The 17907-nt window shown below is 38.4% G+C and overlaps 1 protein-coding gene across 1 annotated transcript in view; it reads right to left on the bottom strand.

The window, feature by feature from the left end:
• Nucleotides 1–17907, bottom strand: part of LOC103040661 (astrotactin-2) — a 1082674-nt gene that overhangs the window by 439715 nt on the left and 625052 nt on the right. Inside the window, exon 7 of the mRNA XM_049465818.1 lies at nt 10682–10849. Within this exon, the coding sequence (XP_049321775.1) occupies nt 10682–10849 (168 nt within the window). The remainder of the gene's footprint in view (nt 1–10681; nt 10850–17907) is intronic.

The raw sequence follows: 17907 nt of genomic DNA, 5'->3' as shown, positions 1-17907 counted from the left end.
AAGCACCATTTAACGGACCCGGAGCGGCCGCTGCGTGTTTACGCGCCGCCATCTTTTATTGTATAATATAAGTTTTAGTTTGCAGTTTATATGCATGCATTAAATATTCTGCAATATTATTTGCTGCATTATATTATTTTATGCTATATTATTTATTTTGCCACATTATGATTATACTGTTATACTCCTGAAATTAATTATTATTATTTTTTGTTTTCCTATATCGCCAAGTATATCATTATCACAAAAATACCCTGAAATATCGTGATATTATTTTAGAGCCATATCGCCCACCCCTTAAGTGTAGTTGTACTTACTGTATAGTTATTAATGAAGCTTTATTGTAAAGTACAGATAAGCAGCTCTAGTCTGCTGTCTGATAGACAGACAGACAGACAGACAGATATCTGAGGTCCTAAACAGAGGGAGGAGAATAAAGGAGTGAACACAGCTAATGTTTCATCTCCAGCCTCCGTCCCCGAGAGGGGAAGTGTTCCTCTCTTATCAGCTTCTATCAAAGCACATAAACTGGGGATTTATCCCTGCTGGGACGCCTCTGGACACAGGTGCTGTTTGCTATAATGGCGACACATTTTACAATAGATATCTATCACAGCGTTTGTTTGCTCGGAGCGGCGCGGCGGAGGCTTATCTCAGCCTCGGACGTTTGACTTTCATTCCTCGCCTTCTCGCAAGTTCACACAAGCAGGAAATTAATTTACATCCCTTTCCCACTGCTTATCATTACACTCTCTCTTTCTTTCTATTGCTTTCTCTCTCTCTCGCTCTCTTTTCCTATATTTCTCTATGCACTAATGTATATATATATATATTTTATTTTTTTTCTTTTACTATATATAATTTTTTTAATTCTTTATATATTTTCCTACAATAGGTTTTCTGTATATATAGATTTATCATTATTTGTATTTACCTTTTCCTGACCTGTTTCTCTGTCCTTTACTCTGCACTGCTGTAACATGGTAAATTTCCCCATTGTGGGATTAATAAGGGATTATCTTATCTTATCTTATCTTATCTTATCTTATCTTATCTTATCTTATCACAGTCTCTAGAAGGCCAGTCTATTTCCTGTTTGGTTTTATGTAAGTTTTTTCTCTTAAATGGTTCAGTTTTCAAATAGCTTTATATATTAGTCAAATACAACACAAGTAAACATAAAATGCAGATTTTAACGCTTGTGTGGTGTTCATATTTTACATAAAAATGCTTTACACATGCTCGCTTCACCTAAATTGCAAGCAATATAAACAGCTTACATGGTTAATATTTGCCCTTTACCTTTCTTATGTTACATTTCTTTCAAAAAGTGCTACTCTTTTTTTATTCGTTTTTTAATAAAATGTAAAAGAAAATGAATTAAACTCAAGATATGAGTAGAAAATTTGTTTAGTTTCAAATTTACAAATGAAGCAATGTTTATTAGCCCTTGGCCAAACATACTGTATGTAATATAAATGTGTGTGTGTGTGTGTGGGGGGGGGGGGGGTGTACAGTGTGTGTTTATCGAAAACGTGTTTTGATATATGTTTTTCATAAAAACTGAGCCAATGCCAATGAGTTTGAGTTAGAAAAAATATTTTTTTAGTATCATTTGATGAAAAATGAAAACGGGTCCCACAGACCCGAACACCACACAAGGGTTAAAAAAGAAGGTGATTTTTATTTATGCTTTTAAAACTCTCAGGGTGGAGCAGGAAGAAAACGTATAGTTTGTAATGTCAAGACTAAAATACAATAATATTTATATATCTTCGGTAACACAATCAAGAGTGCTGAGATTTTGAAGCACATTTATTCATTAATACGCAGAAACCACAAGAATTTATATTAATGGTTAACAAACCTGATTTTACTGTTCTTACTCTCCAGATACACAGTACTTACCCAGTAAACACTCAGAAACAACAGGGAGTGTGCTGTATTATGTAGTGTACAGTGTTTTACCATTCTTACTCTGTAAGTACACAGTACTCAGTACTAATCCTCTAAACAAGGGGTGTCCAAACTTTTTTGGTTGGGGGCCAGAAGGAGAAATATATTTGAAGTCACGGGCCACAGACTCTGTAATAAAACAAATAATGAAATAAACGACTTTAACTAATACATTTTCCTGATTATTTCATTTACACACCATTTTACTTGACTTACTATCTTTATCTTTGACAGTGTTGTGTAAACTAAGATTTTTCAAATTGATGTTTCATTTCATGATGTCTCTTAATATTAAACTCCTTAATTACAGCAACTTTTAGACTCTTTTACCCCGTTTTTCTGCGCTAGAAATGCGCAACCTCTCCGCTTTTAGACTCTTTGGCCCGTTTCGGACACCTAGCGTTCAAACTTTGAATCTCACACATTATAAAAACCTGCTTCAAAAAAGGAAACGGGCCGCAAATGGCCCGCGGGCCGTAGTTTGGACACCCCTGCTCTAAACCCTAAAATACCAAAGGTTTTTATTATTAATGGAGAAAAAAAACCTACATGACTCCCAGGCAGCAACAACTGTAATCAAGCGTCTTTTTTTACTGCACTGTGGAGGAATTTTGTCCACTTTTCTTTACAGAATTGTTGTAATTCCACCCGTTGTAGGGTTTTCCAGCATAAACCACCTTTAAAAGGTCATTCCACAGCATCTCAATAGGATTCAGGTCAGGACTTTGACTAGGCCTCTCCTAAGTCTTCACTTTGTTTTTCCTCAGCCATTCAGAGATGGACTTGCTGGTGTGTTTTGGGTCATTGTCCTGCTGCAGAACCCAAGTTCCTTTCAGCTTGAGGTCACAAAGACAAAGAGATGGCCGGACATTCTCCTTGAGAACTTTTCAGTAGACAATGGAATTTATAGTTCTATTTATCACAGGAAGTCTTTCAGGTCCCGAAGCAGCAACCACCTCTTGGATGAGTCGTCGCTGCTCTCTTGGGGTACGTTTTGGTGGGCTGGTCACTCCTGGGAAGGTTCACCACTGGCTGTTAATTCTGATTAACTTAACCTGTACAACAGAGGAAACTCTGTTGCTCTTCCTTTGGGCCATTCCTGATGAGAGCCAGTTTTATCCCCAGACATCACACTACCACCACCATGTTTTACTGTAGATATGATGTTCTCGTAACTGAGGTGAGTGAGATCCTGCAGTTCTTTAAATGTTGTTCTGGGTTCTTTTGGGATCTCCTGGATGAGTTGCTCATGCCCTTTTGGAGTAATTTTGGTCAGCCGGCCGGTCACTCCTGGGAAGGTTCACCAGTGCTCCATGTTTATTTTTTCTCCATTAGTGAATAATAATAGAGAATCAATGTGGTTCTCTGGAGTCCCAAAGCTTTAGAAATGACTTTATAACCTTTTCCAGACTGATAGATTTCAATTTTATTTCTCATTTATTCCCGAATTTCTTTGGATCTCGGCATGATGTCTAGCTTTTGAGTATCTTTTGGTCTACTTCACTTTGTCGGCAGGTACTTCATTAAGTGATTTCTTAATTGAGAAAAGGTGTGGCAGTAATCAGGTCTGGGAGTGGTTAGAGAAATTGAACTCGGTTGTGATAAACCACAGTTATGTTTCAATTGGGGGGGGGAACCCTTTTTTATACAGGGCCATGTGGATTTAGACGTTTTTTAACCTTTGTTTAAAAAATGTATTTTGTGTTTGTTTGTGTTTGTGTTTATTTGTACATTCCGGGCATTTCCACCAGCTACTGAAACCATCAGTGTGTAGTCGCTCCCCCTGGACTAACTTAGTAACATACTAGTTAGATAAATAAAACATAAATAAAAACCTTTATTAAAAAACTGCATTTTGTGTTTATGTGTTGTTGTCTATGACTAATATTTAAATTAGTTTGATCATCTGAAACATTTAAGTGACAAAGGGAACTGGCAAAGGGGACATTTAGGGGATATCTAAGTGACAACGGGGTCCTCGATACGATCCAACTATCAAATATGCTCCTCATACTTGAGATAAACTCAAATTATTTAAGTCTGTTATACTGCATTTAAAACTGGATGTCCCCAAACGGTACTCAATTACTTTTTTAGTTTTAGATGAACATCTATGGTTAAATTGAATCTCTGAGTTAAATCAATCATTGGCAACCTCTTTTTTTCATTGGCTGCTGGCACCATCTATTTGCATACTGGGCATTTCCACCAGCCACTGAAAGCCACCATCAGTGTATATTCACTCCCCTTGGCTACCTTAAGTAGCACAATAGTTAGTTGTGTGGCTACTAGGAAGATAGGAATGGATGGCTGACTGTTGACTGTTGTCAGGGTTTTAATCGGTCAGTGGATCTTCTGTATTTTCGATAGGGCCCATAGTCAATTCACACACTGTTACAATTTTTTTTGTAGAATAACTTGACCAATCCCCAACCTAGAAACACTACTGTTCTTTTTTATTTATTTAAGAAGAAAAACTATAGTAAGTATAGCTGGTTCAGTTTACATATAAGTCACTAAACGAAATCAAATGTATAAATGGAAATGAAGAGTAAAGCAAAATAATGGACAACAGATGTAATCAAGGTCAAGTGCACGAGTGCATAGGGAATCAGATGAGGATGCAACAATGCATACTAATGCATTTTCTGCAGTGCAAGCATTCACATCCAATTAATCCCACATTAGCTACTGTACTGATCTAATGTAGAGTCATTTCATTTTATCCTACAGTTAATGAAGCAGAATAGAGTATTGTTTGTTGAGTGATAAAGTGATGAATGGGTATAGACCCCCAGATCCCCCAGACAATACCTTCAAAAGTGTCTCCAGAACTTTAAACACCGCAGCCATTAACAAACTGAGACGCGCTCAAAAGCCAGGCGAGCCCTGGTAACAATGGCGCCCCGGTTTTAGCTGCTGACGCTGAGGAACACAATGGCCTCCAGACAATAGAAGCTCTCCTCAGCAGTGCCCAGCCATTAACTTAATATCACACCATACAAAAGCCTTCAGCAGACGTCCAGAAACTTCTTCCACGCACTGACAAAGACACTGTACCCACTATCTACAGCCAGCTTCCATTGTCTCCACCCTCGTTCTGCTGAAGAGTCTACGATTCGCCTGAATACAAGGACATTAAGCATCTTTTCATTCTGAAATAAGGGTCCTATTTTAGCAATCTATAGGTGAGATGGCAACCATGCACCGTGCAGCTTGATTAAGGGCGTGTCAGCGTGTCTTTGCTATCGTAACGATGGGAAAAGTACATCCTGTGCATCTCGAAAGTGCAAAAAAAATTGTAATTTAAAGCATTAATTTAGGAAAAATGAGAATGGCTGAAATAACACAAAAAAGATGTAGAGCTTTCAGACCTCAAATAATGCAAATAATGTGTGTTTTGAGCCGCGCAAGGTGTACTTTTCCCGCTGTTATGATAGCAAAGATGTCCTAAATCAAGCTGCACAGTTCACAGTTGACAGCTCGTCTATAGATCACTACAACAGGACTCATTGTGACTATACAGCTTTGGATTTTTTTTTTTTTTAATTAAGAGACCACTTTAGTTTCGGAATCAGTTTCTCTGATTTTGCTATTTATAGGTTTATGTTTACGTAAAAGGAACATTGTTTTTTTATTCTATAAACTACGAGCAACATTTCTCCCAAATTCCAAATACAAATTTTGTCTTTTAGAGCATTTTTTTGCAGGAAATGAGAAATGGCTGAAAAAACAAACAAAAAAAAGATGCAGAGCTTTCAGACCTCAAATAATGCAAAGAAAGTCACAAGTTCATATTCATAAAGTTTTAAGGTTTCAGAAATCAATATTTGGTGGAATAACCCTGGTGGTTTTTAATCACAGTTTTAATCATGCATCTTGGCATCGTGTTCTCCTCCACCAGTCTTACACACTGCTTTTGGATAACTTTATGCTGCTTTACTCCTGTTGCAAAAAATTCAAGCAGTTCAGTTTGGTTTGATGGCTTGTGATCATCCATCTTCCTCTTGATTTTATTCCAGTGGTTTTCCATTTAGTGCAACCGTGTACCATGCAGCATGATTTAGGGTGAGTCATTGTCTATTTGCTATCGCAACGATGGGAAAAGTACAGCTTGTGCTTCTCGAAACATGCCAAAGGTGTGTACTAATTTTCTAATTAATCAAAGGGGATGGTTAATTTTGGGTGTAACGTGAAATAAACCAATCAGAGTGTCACTTGCTCAAGAGCCAGATGAGCTCTGACTTTAGAGGATTGCTATTTAAACAGCGCAGCTACTTGGAAATATCAAAAAAGATGCAGAGCTTTCAGACCTCAAATAATGCAAAATAAACAAGTTCATATTTGTACAGATTTAAAAGTTTAGAAATCAATATTTGGTGGAATAACCCTGGTTTTTAATCACAGTTTTCATGCATCTTGGCATCATGTTCTCCTCCTCCAGTCTTACACACTGCTTTTGGATAATTTTATGCTGCTTTACTCCTGTTGCAAAAAAATCAAGCAGTTCAGTTTGGTTTGATGGCTTGTGATCATCCATCTTCCTCTTGATTTTATTCCAGTGGTTTTCCATTTAGTGCAACCGTGTACCATGCAGCATGATTTAGGGTGAGTCATTGTCTATTTGCTATCGCAACGATGGGAAAAGTACAGCTTGTGCTTCTCAAAACATGCTAAAGGTGTGTACTAATTTTCTAATTAATCAAAGGGGATGGTTGATTTTTGGGTGTAACTTGAAATAAACCAATCAGAGTGTCACTTGCTCAAGAGCCAGATGAGCTCTGACTTTGGCGGATTGCTATTTAAACAGCGCAGCTACCTGGAAATATCAAAAAAGATGCAGAGCTCTCAGACCTCAAATAATGCAAAGTAAATTCATATTCGTAAAGATTTAAAAGTAAAAAAAAAAACAATATTTGGTGGAATAACCCTGATGGTTTTTAATCATAGTTTTCATGCATCTTGGCATCATGTTCTCCTCCACCAGTCTTACACACTGCTTTTGGATAACTTTATGCTGCTTTACTCCTGGTGCAAAAATTCAAGCAGTTCAGTTTGGTTTGATGGCTTGTGATCATCCATCTTCCTCTTGATTATATTCCAGTGGTTTTCAATTTAGTGCAACCGTGCACCTTGCAGCTTGATTTAGGGTGTGCATATGTGTGTTTGCTGTCATAATGATGGGAAAGGTACATGTACTAATTTTCTTAATTAATCAAAGGGGATGGTTAATTTTGGGCGTAACGTGAAATAAATTAGTGTCACTTGCTCAAGAGCCAGGTGAGCTCTGACTTTGGCGGATTGCTATTTAAACAGCGCAGCTACTTGGAAATATCAAAAAAGACCTCAAATAATGCAAAGGATATACGTTTATATTACTAAAGTTTTAAGATTTCAGAAATCAATATTTGGTGGAATAACCCTGGTTTTCGTGCATCTTGGCATGTTCTCCTCCACCAGTCTTACACACTGCTTTTGGATAACTTTATGCTGCTTTACTCCTGGTGCAAAAATTCAAGCAGTTCAGTTTGGTTTGATGGCTTGTGATCATCCATCTCCCTTTTGATTATATTCCAGAGGTTTTCAATTTGGTAAAATCAAAGAAACTCATCATTTTTAAGAGGTCTCTTGTTATTATATACAGCTGGTACTTTAGTTTTTAAACAATTCAATAATGTTCTCACACATTACTCTACCATAGAGGTTACACAACCAGCACATTCTTCACCATCACCACGCTCGCCTTCCTCCACTAACCTTCACACACACACACACACACACACACACACCACTGTAACCTTTAGTGTTTGTTTAGGTGAATTCATAGCGGCTGTGCTATCAGTCACATCTGACACAGCATTAGCCTGAGAGCAGCCCTGCCCGCTGAAGGCCTGGAGATACGTTAGCTGCAGGATGGGCTGCGGTGCAGAAACACAGTCTTAACCTTAAGAAAAGGTGACTGGAGGAGGAGGAGTGATGGATCATGTTTGGATGGGAATTTTAAACACGGAGAACCTGCAGCCTGACTTCCCTCACACCCTCATCACTCAGCTGCTGCTGTCTACCTGAGCACAGGCTTAACTGGCCACTTTATTGGAAATACCCCTCAATCTCTTTTAGCTGGTTAAGAGACTGAAGATACAGCGGCTATGGAGCGGAACTATAATGTATTATACAGTAGGTGTTTCCAATAAAGTGGTCGGGATGAGTGGAAGCACAAGGTAGTAGTAGTAGTAGAAGTAGGTGTTTCCAATATAGTGGCCAGAGTGAGTGGAAGCACAATGTAGTATTAGTAGTAGTAGTAGTAGTAGATGTTTCCAATAAAGTGGTCAGGATTAGTGGAAGCAGAAGGTAGTATAGTAGTAGGTGTTTCTAATAAAGTGGCCAGGGTGAGTGGAAGCACAAGGTAATAGTAGTAGTAGTAGTAGGTGTTTCTAATAAAGTGGCCAGTGAGTGGAAGAACGATGAAATCTAAAATAACCACATGTGAACCACTTACACACTACATTTAGATTATAAGAATCTGAAATGTTGTGGACATTCCTACATATGTTATTCTCAGCCAAATTAAAAATCCTTTTCTAGGTATTAAAAAAGTTAAGATTTCATGTCTTTTTTGCCATAAATGCACTCTTTTATATTATATATATTTTTTAATTTATTTAATAGATTTAAAATTGAACAAAGGGTGCACCAATTCTGCAAAATGACTGTAGGTGACCTAAAAATAGTATTATGAGCTTTTACTAAAAGGACATGGACCAGATATATTCCATCAGTGAAAATTAGTCCTAAGGGGCCTACACAATTAATAATTTTTAATTAATACTTCTTTCTTTTGATCACCCCTGATCAGTTCAGTTAATTTCGGTCCTCTCCACATTTCTAGTTAAACTGAGTCACAAGCTGTATTTTTTTATTTTAAAAGGTTTAATCTGTGTGTTTTATTTCGGAGACGAGTATTTTTAAGCAGCCATCAGAAAAATCTCATCAGTTTACATGATTAGCCAACTGTTACCTTTCTCTTTTGCAAGCTGATTGGCTGTTTCTCCTGAAAGGCGGGACTTTCTCCTTGAACCGGCTCCACGATTGGTTAAGAGACACAGAGCGGTCAGTGCCCTGTCGCCTCAATAATATATATATTTTAATTTTAATATAATACGGGAAATTTACGGGAAAATACTAATACGGGAGGACGGCGGGAAAGAGGGGTAAAATACGGTAGTTTCCCGGCCAAAACGGGAGACTTGACAGGTATGCCAATTGGTACTTTTGGCAGTTTGAGCAGTGTGCCAAGTCCTGCTGGAAAATGAAATCCATCTCTGACAATAAGTACATTTTGCATTTCGGAAAATCTTACAGCACTTCATATCTTACAGCTTCCCTCTGCTGAAAACAACTTTTATGTAGATGCAGATTTCATTTTCCAGCAGGACTTGGCACACTGCCCACACTGCCTAAAGTACTAGTTGGTCTTAGATAGTATTACAATTTTCTGAGACACTGATTTTTGGGTTTTTATTGGGTGTAAGCCATAATCAATTTACAATCAACAATAAAATAAATAAGCGCTTAAAATAGATCACTCTGTGTGTTTAATACATCTATATAATATATGAGTTTCACATTTTTAACTGAATTTATTAAAATAAAGTCACTTTTCTATGATATTCTCATTTTTTGAGATGCATTAGTCACTGTATGTAACTGTAAAATAGATTCATATCATACTAACATAAATTTTTCAGACAGTGTGTCATCACTAATAATCGTGCTGTCGTCAGTGTGTCAGGTTTACAGGATATATTGATAATAAATACATTGTAATAAATAAAATAAAAGGTATAAAATGAAGGTTAAATGTCAGCTGTCCTCTCCGGCCGGCAGCTCATACTCAGGCTGCTGCTGCAATATTCAGCCGTGCTTTGCTGCTGCCCGGCTTATCTGGCTCTGCACACGCACAGGACCTGATTGAGACCTTGTGCTACAGATTACTTTGGAAGGTCAAGAGTGAATAAATGTGTTTGCCATGGGGGATCATGGCCATGACCTACATCACCTACACAGCTTTCAGTGTGAGTGTTACAGTGTGTGTGTTTGTGAGAGAGAAAGAGTGATGGTAGCTGTTATATACAGTATATATCTGAGAATATACATCTCAAAAAAAGGGACCACTTAAAAATGATGATTTTCTTTGATTTTACCAAATTGAAAACCTCTGGAATATAATCAAGAGGAAGATGGATGATCACAAGCCATCAAACCAAACTGAACTGCTTGCATTTTTGCACCAGGAGTGTAAAGCATAAAGTTATCCAAAAGCAATGTGTAAGACTGGTGGAGGAGAACATGCCGAGATGCATGAAAACAGGTTTATTCCACCAAATATTAATTTCTAAACTCTTAAATCTTTATGAATATGAACTTTTTTTTCTTTGCATTATTTGAGGTCGGAAAGCTCTGCATCTTTTTTTGTTATTTCACACATAAAAATACTATTTTTATTTGGAATTTGAGAGAAATGTTGTCTGTAGTTTATAGAATAAAACAACAATATTCATTTTACTCAAACATAAACCTATAAATAGCAAAATCAGATAAACTGATTTAGAAATTGAAGTGTTCTCTTAATCGATAAGATAGCAATAGCATGCTTACTGTTTCTGTACCTGTTTGCTAAGTTAGCCCTGTAGCTCCTAAGAGGAAATACAGATGCAGCACTCACCGGTCTCCTGGTCACACAGCTGTTCACAGGGTTCGGTGGTGCGCTGGCCACAGTAATCTCTGATCCACTGGGAGGAGGAGTTGGACTGGTAGTAAAGGGTCAGCTTAGCTGGGTTTAACCAGTTCGACACGTCCAGATAACTGCCCATACTGACCACGAAGCTGCTGCCTGTAAAACACACACATATACAAACACACACATCACTATTCTTTCAGGCTTTCTTGTGCATCAACTTCAGAAGAGGCTACTTTCTAGGACAGTTCCATGCAGACAGAGTTGATACAGTGTGTGGTGAATGGTCTGAGAACAGCAGGCTGACTTCCCACTTCTTAAACCTCCGCAGCAATACTGGCAGTACTCATACATTTATTTTTTTTAAAACCAACCTCTGGATATTAGTCTGAAGATGTGGATTTAACTTCTTTGGTCTCTTCTGAGTGGAACCTGTCCTGCAAAACTGCTGTAAGACCTTGCCTATTATACTGTATCTTAGTTTTAGGGTGTCAGCAATCTTTGTGGAGAGCGACAATTATATTTCTCACATTCTCAGAGAGTTCTTTGCCATGAGTTTCTATGTGAATTATTTTAAGGGGAACAGCAAATGTATACTGTTATACAAGCTGTACACTTACTACTTTATATTGTTTTTTCAATGTTAAAATATACAATAAAACACCACCAGGAGGCCACCCACAGGACATCACCGGCAAGACACTGCCCACAGGATGTTGACCACAAAATGCTGCCTACAAGATCCTGCCTGTCGTCCCATAAAAAAGGTATAATAAAATATTTACAAATATGTGAGGACACCACTTGGAGGCCGCCAACAGGACACCACCTGCAGGACCACAGAACACTGCCCACAGGATGCTGTCCACAGGACACTTTCCACAGGATGCTGCCCACAGGACACCATACAAGGGACACTTCCCACAAGACACTGTCCACAGTATGTTGCTCACAGGATACTATCCACAGGACACTGTCCACAGGATAATGACCATGGGACATCACCTGCCCAATCCACAGGACACTACCCACAGGATGATGCCCACATGATGCTATCCACAGGATGCTGCCCACCCACAGGACACTGACCACAGTATGTTCCTCACAGGATGCTACCCACAGGACACTGTCCACAATTCTCTCCTGTGGGGTTTTGAGTATTGAAGAACAGGATGAAAGCAGGATAATAATACAGTATACAGAGAAACAGATACAGGACTAAAATCTCTAATAACTATAGTACATATTTTATCCATGGAGGTGGTCATAATGTTATGCTTGTTTGATGTATACTATATAAGTACAAAGCTATGAAAAAAAAATATTTCATAGTACATCATCCCCAGTCATCCAATCTCTACAGGCTTCAGACAGCACTTCTATAGTATATGAGCCACAGTAATCAGCTCCGGGTCTGAGAGATTAACTCTTATCCTCAACCCAAATGGATTTCCAATGGAAACCTGACCCCCAATGACCGGATCATTTAGAATGGGCTTTATCTACATCCAGTAAACTGCCCTCCATTGACCTTGTGCTTCATTAACTGTCCTTCCAATACATCTCGTTCATTTTCCGATCCTGCAATTCTGACTAATTGATAGCACTGATTACATGGAAACTCCTGATGGAAATGGTGGGCTGGTTTCACTAATGTTGAGACGTGGACGCTGAGATCTGTGAGATGCGACATTTTTCTGCAGCCTTTGTTGAGCTTTTCGCTAAGAAATCTCTAAAAATCTTTAAAATTAACGCAATAAACAAATCACAAATCGCAGTCATGCATAGTTTTCCACACAAAACAATAGTCCAGGCCATCTTTATGGAGCGTTCTTTGCCATGAGGTGCCATGTGAATTATTGTAAGGGGAACAGCAAGGATTGTATACTGTTATACAATCTGTACACAGACTACATTACATTGTACCAAAGTGTCATATCTTCAGTGTAAATAAATATATAATAAAATATTTTAAAAATATATGAGGACATTACCCGCAGGACACCACCTGCAGGACCAAAGGATGCTGCCCACAGGACACCGTCCAAAGGATGCTGCCCACAGGATGCTGCCCACAGGATACTGCCCACAGGACGCTGTCCATAGTCGTGCAAAAACTCAATTAATATCTAAATATAAGCTTTTATTTCTTAAAAAAAAACTAAAATGCTCTACACTTTACAGAGAAAAAAAACAAATTGAACCCCATTTTATAACCGTCTCTAAAAAATATATGTAGTTTAGCCATAAACATCAAATTTCAGCCAATCACAGTGCAGGATCGGAACTAACTGTAAAGGCTAACTGATGTTTAATAAATGACTTTGATCAAGTTTTTCACCTAAACCAGCACTTTAATCTCATGTAGTTTTGCCAGACTAGCTTCAGACTATTCAGAGTTTTTTTTATTTATTTTTTTATTCTTCATATGCCCTCATGCAAAGCCAGGGCTGTTTTCCAGGCCCTATCAAAAGACTCTCAGAGGCTACCTGTAGGTAGTGCACCTCTTGGTGAGAGTTCGTTGACTTCTTTTTCCCTCAAATAGGCACTTTAATCATAAACAGTTCCTCCAGACTAACTGAAGATTGTGAAGGCTTGTATTCTTCATATAATCCTTATGCAAAGCTAGCACCTATAAATATTTAGGCTATTGGCTGTATATTGAGACATGTATTGGCTATAAATGATGCCGCTGGAAAAGCAGAAACTGTTTTAAAATACATTTATTTTGAAAGCGTGCCGAAATCTGCACCCCCACCAGGAAAAGCACCCCCTCTCGGGAGCGCGTTTTTAATAAAGTTAGATAAAGCAACTACCTATGTGAATGCACTGCTGAGAGGGGGTGCTTTTCCTGGCGGGGTGCAGATTTAGGCACTACTAATTCAGCACCCCCGGCAGGAAAAGCACCCCCTCTTGGGAAAGGCTGCAGGTGACGTTTCTTTTTCCTTATTTATTATGAGTCAGTGTAGCTTAGAAAAGTATCTTGGTTTTTATTTTTATTTTTTTTTCATTTTCTAAGTAAAGTTAAAGCCAAGAAGACATGAATTCGCACTCCCAAGAGAGGGTGCTTTTCCTGGCGGGGGTGCTGAATTCGGCACAACACCAGCTTTACACATGAGGTCAGTGATAAGAGCAATGAATCGCAACAGTAACAATATACTGCAATAAAAACGACTTTATGGTAATGTCTTGTTCTGAAAGGGAGGGTTTGGTCTATCTAACTTTTATAATAACTGCTGACAAAAATCTCTATGAAATGTAAAATTACACTCTTTTTCATAAAAGGACACCACTGTAATATTTTTTTTTTTTTTTGTTTAAGAATGGAGAAAATGTAAAGAAAAAGTATACAACAGAATTGACATTACCATAAATAATAATAATAATAATAATAATAATAATAATAATAATAATAATAATAATAATAATATATTTTTTTCTTCTAACAACAGTAAATGTAATGTAGAGTAACATGTTTTAGGGTGTAAAGTGACCCTAATAATAAACAGATTTATTTGTTTTTGTGATTAACTGTACTTCTGCACGTGTTGTTCTATAAGTCACTATTGGTCAGAGGCTTCTTTTGAGTAGTGTACCTCCTCGTGCAAAGCTAGCGCCTTCATTCTAGACCTTATAAAAAAAACTCTCAGATGCTACTTTTGGGTAGTGTACCTCTTGGTGAGAGCTTGTTGACTCCTTTTCCTCCAAAAAGGCACTTTAATCTCCAACAGATCCTCCAGACTAGTTCCAGCAGGGCTGTTTTTATCCTTCATATGCCCTCCTGCAAAGCTAGCTCTGTTTTCCATGCTCAATATAAAAGGTCAGGAGCGGCAGGGCAGCTTTATAATGTGTTCTACAAACAGGCGGCGGTTTAACATCCATCATTTCCTCTTTCTTCAGGCTGACTGCGCTCCCCCACAGCCTGACAGCCCCGGCACTCCAATCCAGAAACCCTTAACCTCCCATAAGCCCCCTGCTTGATGAAGTCAACCCCTGCACATGTGCGGCTGTGTGTTTGTGTGTGCGGTAAATGGGATTATGGAGGTGTTGTGGAACACTTTTGGGGACCCTCAGAAGCTCGCTAAAACGCTGGCTGAGAGGCCGGGTGAACAGCGTCCCTCCTCCATCTGTTCCCGAGACGGCTCAGGAGACACTCTGGAAGTGAAGAGCCTGGCAGGAGCATCCCCGTGCTGTTAGCAGCCAAAAACCAGCCATATGTCCTTAAAGAGACCTTACTCATCAATTTTCTCCAGTTTATGTTGTTTCTCAATGTCGGTGTATGATATCTACATTTCGAATATTAAACATTACTACTAGTGCATCTCAAAAAACAGAATATTACTGAAAAAAAGTAACTTTATTTCAGTTATTTAGTTTAAAATGTGAAACTCATATATTATATAGATGTATTATACACACAGAGTGATCTATTTTAAGCGTTTATTGATATTATATAAGACTAATGGTACTGTAACGCAGGCCAGACAAGACGCAGAATAGCACATCTAGATTAAAAAAAAACGTACCAGAGAAAACAGAACAGAGGTCAAAACAGAGCAAGAGGTCTAGGCAAGGAATAGTCAAAAAAAAATCCAAGAGAAGCTAATAAACAAATAGCTAGGCTAAACAGTGATCAAAAAGGAAAAACAGGTCGGCAACAAAAGAATAAGAGAGCTAGGGAACCTAGATGCAATACTTGGCAACGGGGAACAGAAATGAGGGGTATTTATACAAGGGGTGACAGATGAAAATGACAAATGGAACAGTCAGGTGAGCAGGAACACTGAAGCGCCACGTGAGTCGGTATATCCGAGAGATTAGATACTGGTGCATTCTGGGAAATGCAGTCCATAGAGTGAGAGCTAGAATCTAGGACAAGACCAGTTGGTACTTTTGGCAGTGTGCCAAGTCCTGCTGGAAAATAAAATCCGCATCTCCATAAAAGTTGTCAGCAGCAGAGGGAAGCATGAAGTGCTGTAAGATTTTGTGGGAAAACAAAACTGCACTGACTTTAGACTTGATAATAAAACACAGTGGATCAACACCAGCAGATGACATGTCTCTCCAAACAAACCATCACTGATCATCAGTAAACTTTACATTTCATAAAAAAAATAAAAAAAAAATCGAGGGAGCAGAGTCTGGAGGAAGAATGGAGAGAAACACAGTCCAAACTGCTTGAAGTCTGACTGTTCGCCTGTCCTGGACTCTAGCTCTCGCTCTATGGACTGCATTCCCAGAATGTACCTAACCTCTAAACGTTTTGGTGTTCCTGCTCACCTGACTGTTCCAATTGTCTGTCTCCCCTTGTATAAATACCCCTCATTTCTGTTCCCCGTTTCCGAGTATTGAATCTAGGTTCCCTAGCTCTTCTACACAGCGTTTCTTTTGTAGTTTGTATTCTTTTTTTTGCTGATCTGTTTTTTTTCTTTTTGATAACTCTTTAGCCTAGCCCTTTATTTATTAGCTTCTGCTTGTTTTTTTTTGACTATTCCTTGCATTGCCCTCTTGTGGTTTTTGTCTGATATGTTGTATCTTGCTGCGTTATTTACTATGCCTGTCGTACATAACTCTTGCAAATTTTACCACTTTGCTAATAAACTTTATGTTAAGTACCTGCGCATGTCTACGTCTCGTCTGGCCTGAATTACAGTACCAATTGGTCTTGTGTTATATAATATTCTTATTTTCTGAGCTACTGATTTTTGGGTTTCCATTGGCGGTAAGCCATAATCAATATCAATAAAAATCCTAAAAGAAATACACTATAGCTAGATCACTCTGTGTGTGATACATGTATATACTGTAATATATGAGTTTCACATTTTGGACTGAATTACTAAAATAAAGTAACTTTTTATTGCACTACTAAAAAAATATCAGTACTCATTTATTTAACTTTATTTAACATCTCTTATTTTCTGTACCAAACAATTAAAAGTTTTAGGAACACATCCATCAGGTTGTGCTAGGTGGTTGCCATGCTGTTGCTAAATGGATAGTATAATTAACATGGTGGTTGCTATGCTGTTGCTAGGTGGTTGTTACAGTGTTGCCAGACTGTCACTATGATTGTGCTACATGGTTGCTAACCGGTTGCTACAGTAAACTTCTGGCAAGATGTAGATATGTCTTGCAAAGCACTTTTCTGAACCTTTATGAACAATGAAATTTAATGTAATGTTTGAATCTTGTTTTAGAGTTTGGAAAACTTCCCGATTTTCCAATTTAGTCCCAAACACATGGACAAAAGACTCAGTGGTGTGTTTTTAAAATCTGACAGTTTATATTCAGCATCAAACTTTAATTTCCAAAGAAAACTGAAGGAAATGTCAATGTTTCATGATTTCTCCTTTTAAAAACAGCAAAGACGTGTCTCTTTACTGTCTTTACTAGATCTGCTTTGACAGCGGCTGCTTTCGACTTAACAGTTTTCTTAATTTTGTCACGTTGTCAGAGTAATTCACAGAACTGACTGAGCTCGAGAAGCAGCAGCATTACTGGACTGGGACAGCTTCTCCCACATTTCACTTAACAGCTCGACAGATGGAGGAGACGACCCCGAACCGTTGCTGGAGAATACGCATCCGTTGGCGCTGAGCTCTCTGGAGCGAGGACGTGCTTGGGGAGATTGTCACGCATCCTTTGGAGCTTTCGACCAGAGATATTTTAAAGAAGATAAACTCAGACAGCGCAGCGTGGACAAAATTACACTAACCATGAAAAGTTTGAGCTCACTTTCCATAGACATGTTAATCTCTGCTGTTGTTTCATGTTAAACTTTCTTGCTTCACCCACAAAAACGAGTTTGACCAAAACGACACACATGGTTTGCTGTGATATATTTTGGGGAGCTTGGAACCAAACCAAAGCCAACACAACCAAAACCAACCCAAAGAAATGAAGGCCAAGTTAGGCCAGGTCTAACCAAAAAAAATCCAAACCCAACCATTCTAATGCAATCCAACCAAACCAAACTCAAACCAACCCAAACCAAACCAGGTCTGGCCGGGCCTAACCAAACCCAACTAAAAAAAAACAAAAAACAAGCCAAACCAAAGCAAACTCGAACCAACCCAAACCAAACCAACTCAACTGAAACCCAAAACAAACCAGATTAGCCCAGGCCAGGCCTAACAAAACTTAACCAACCCCCCCCCCCCCCCCCCAAAAAAAAAAAAAAAAAAAAAAAAAAAAACAAGCCAAACCAAAGC

This window comes from Astyanax mexicanus, chromosome 1 (genome assembly GCF_023375975.1).
Source record: "Astyanax mexicanus isolate ESR-SI-001 chromosome 1, AstMex3_surface, whole genome shotgun sequence".
Taxonomy (NCBI): domain Eukaryota; kingdom Metazoa; phylum Chordata; class Actinopteri; order Characiformes; family Acestrorhamphidae; genus Astyanax; species Astyanax mexicanus.
This window is presented reverse-complemented; position numbering and strand designations above follow the sequence as displayed.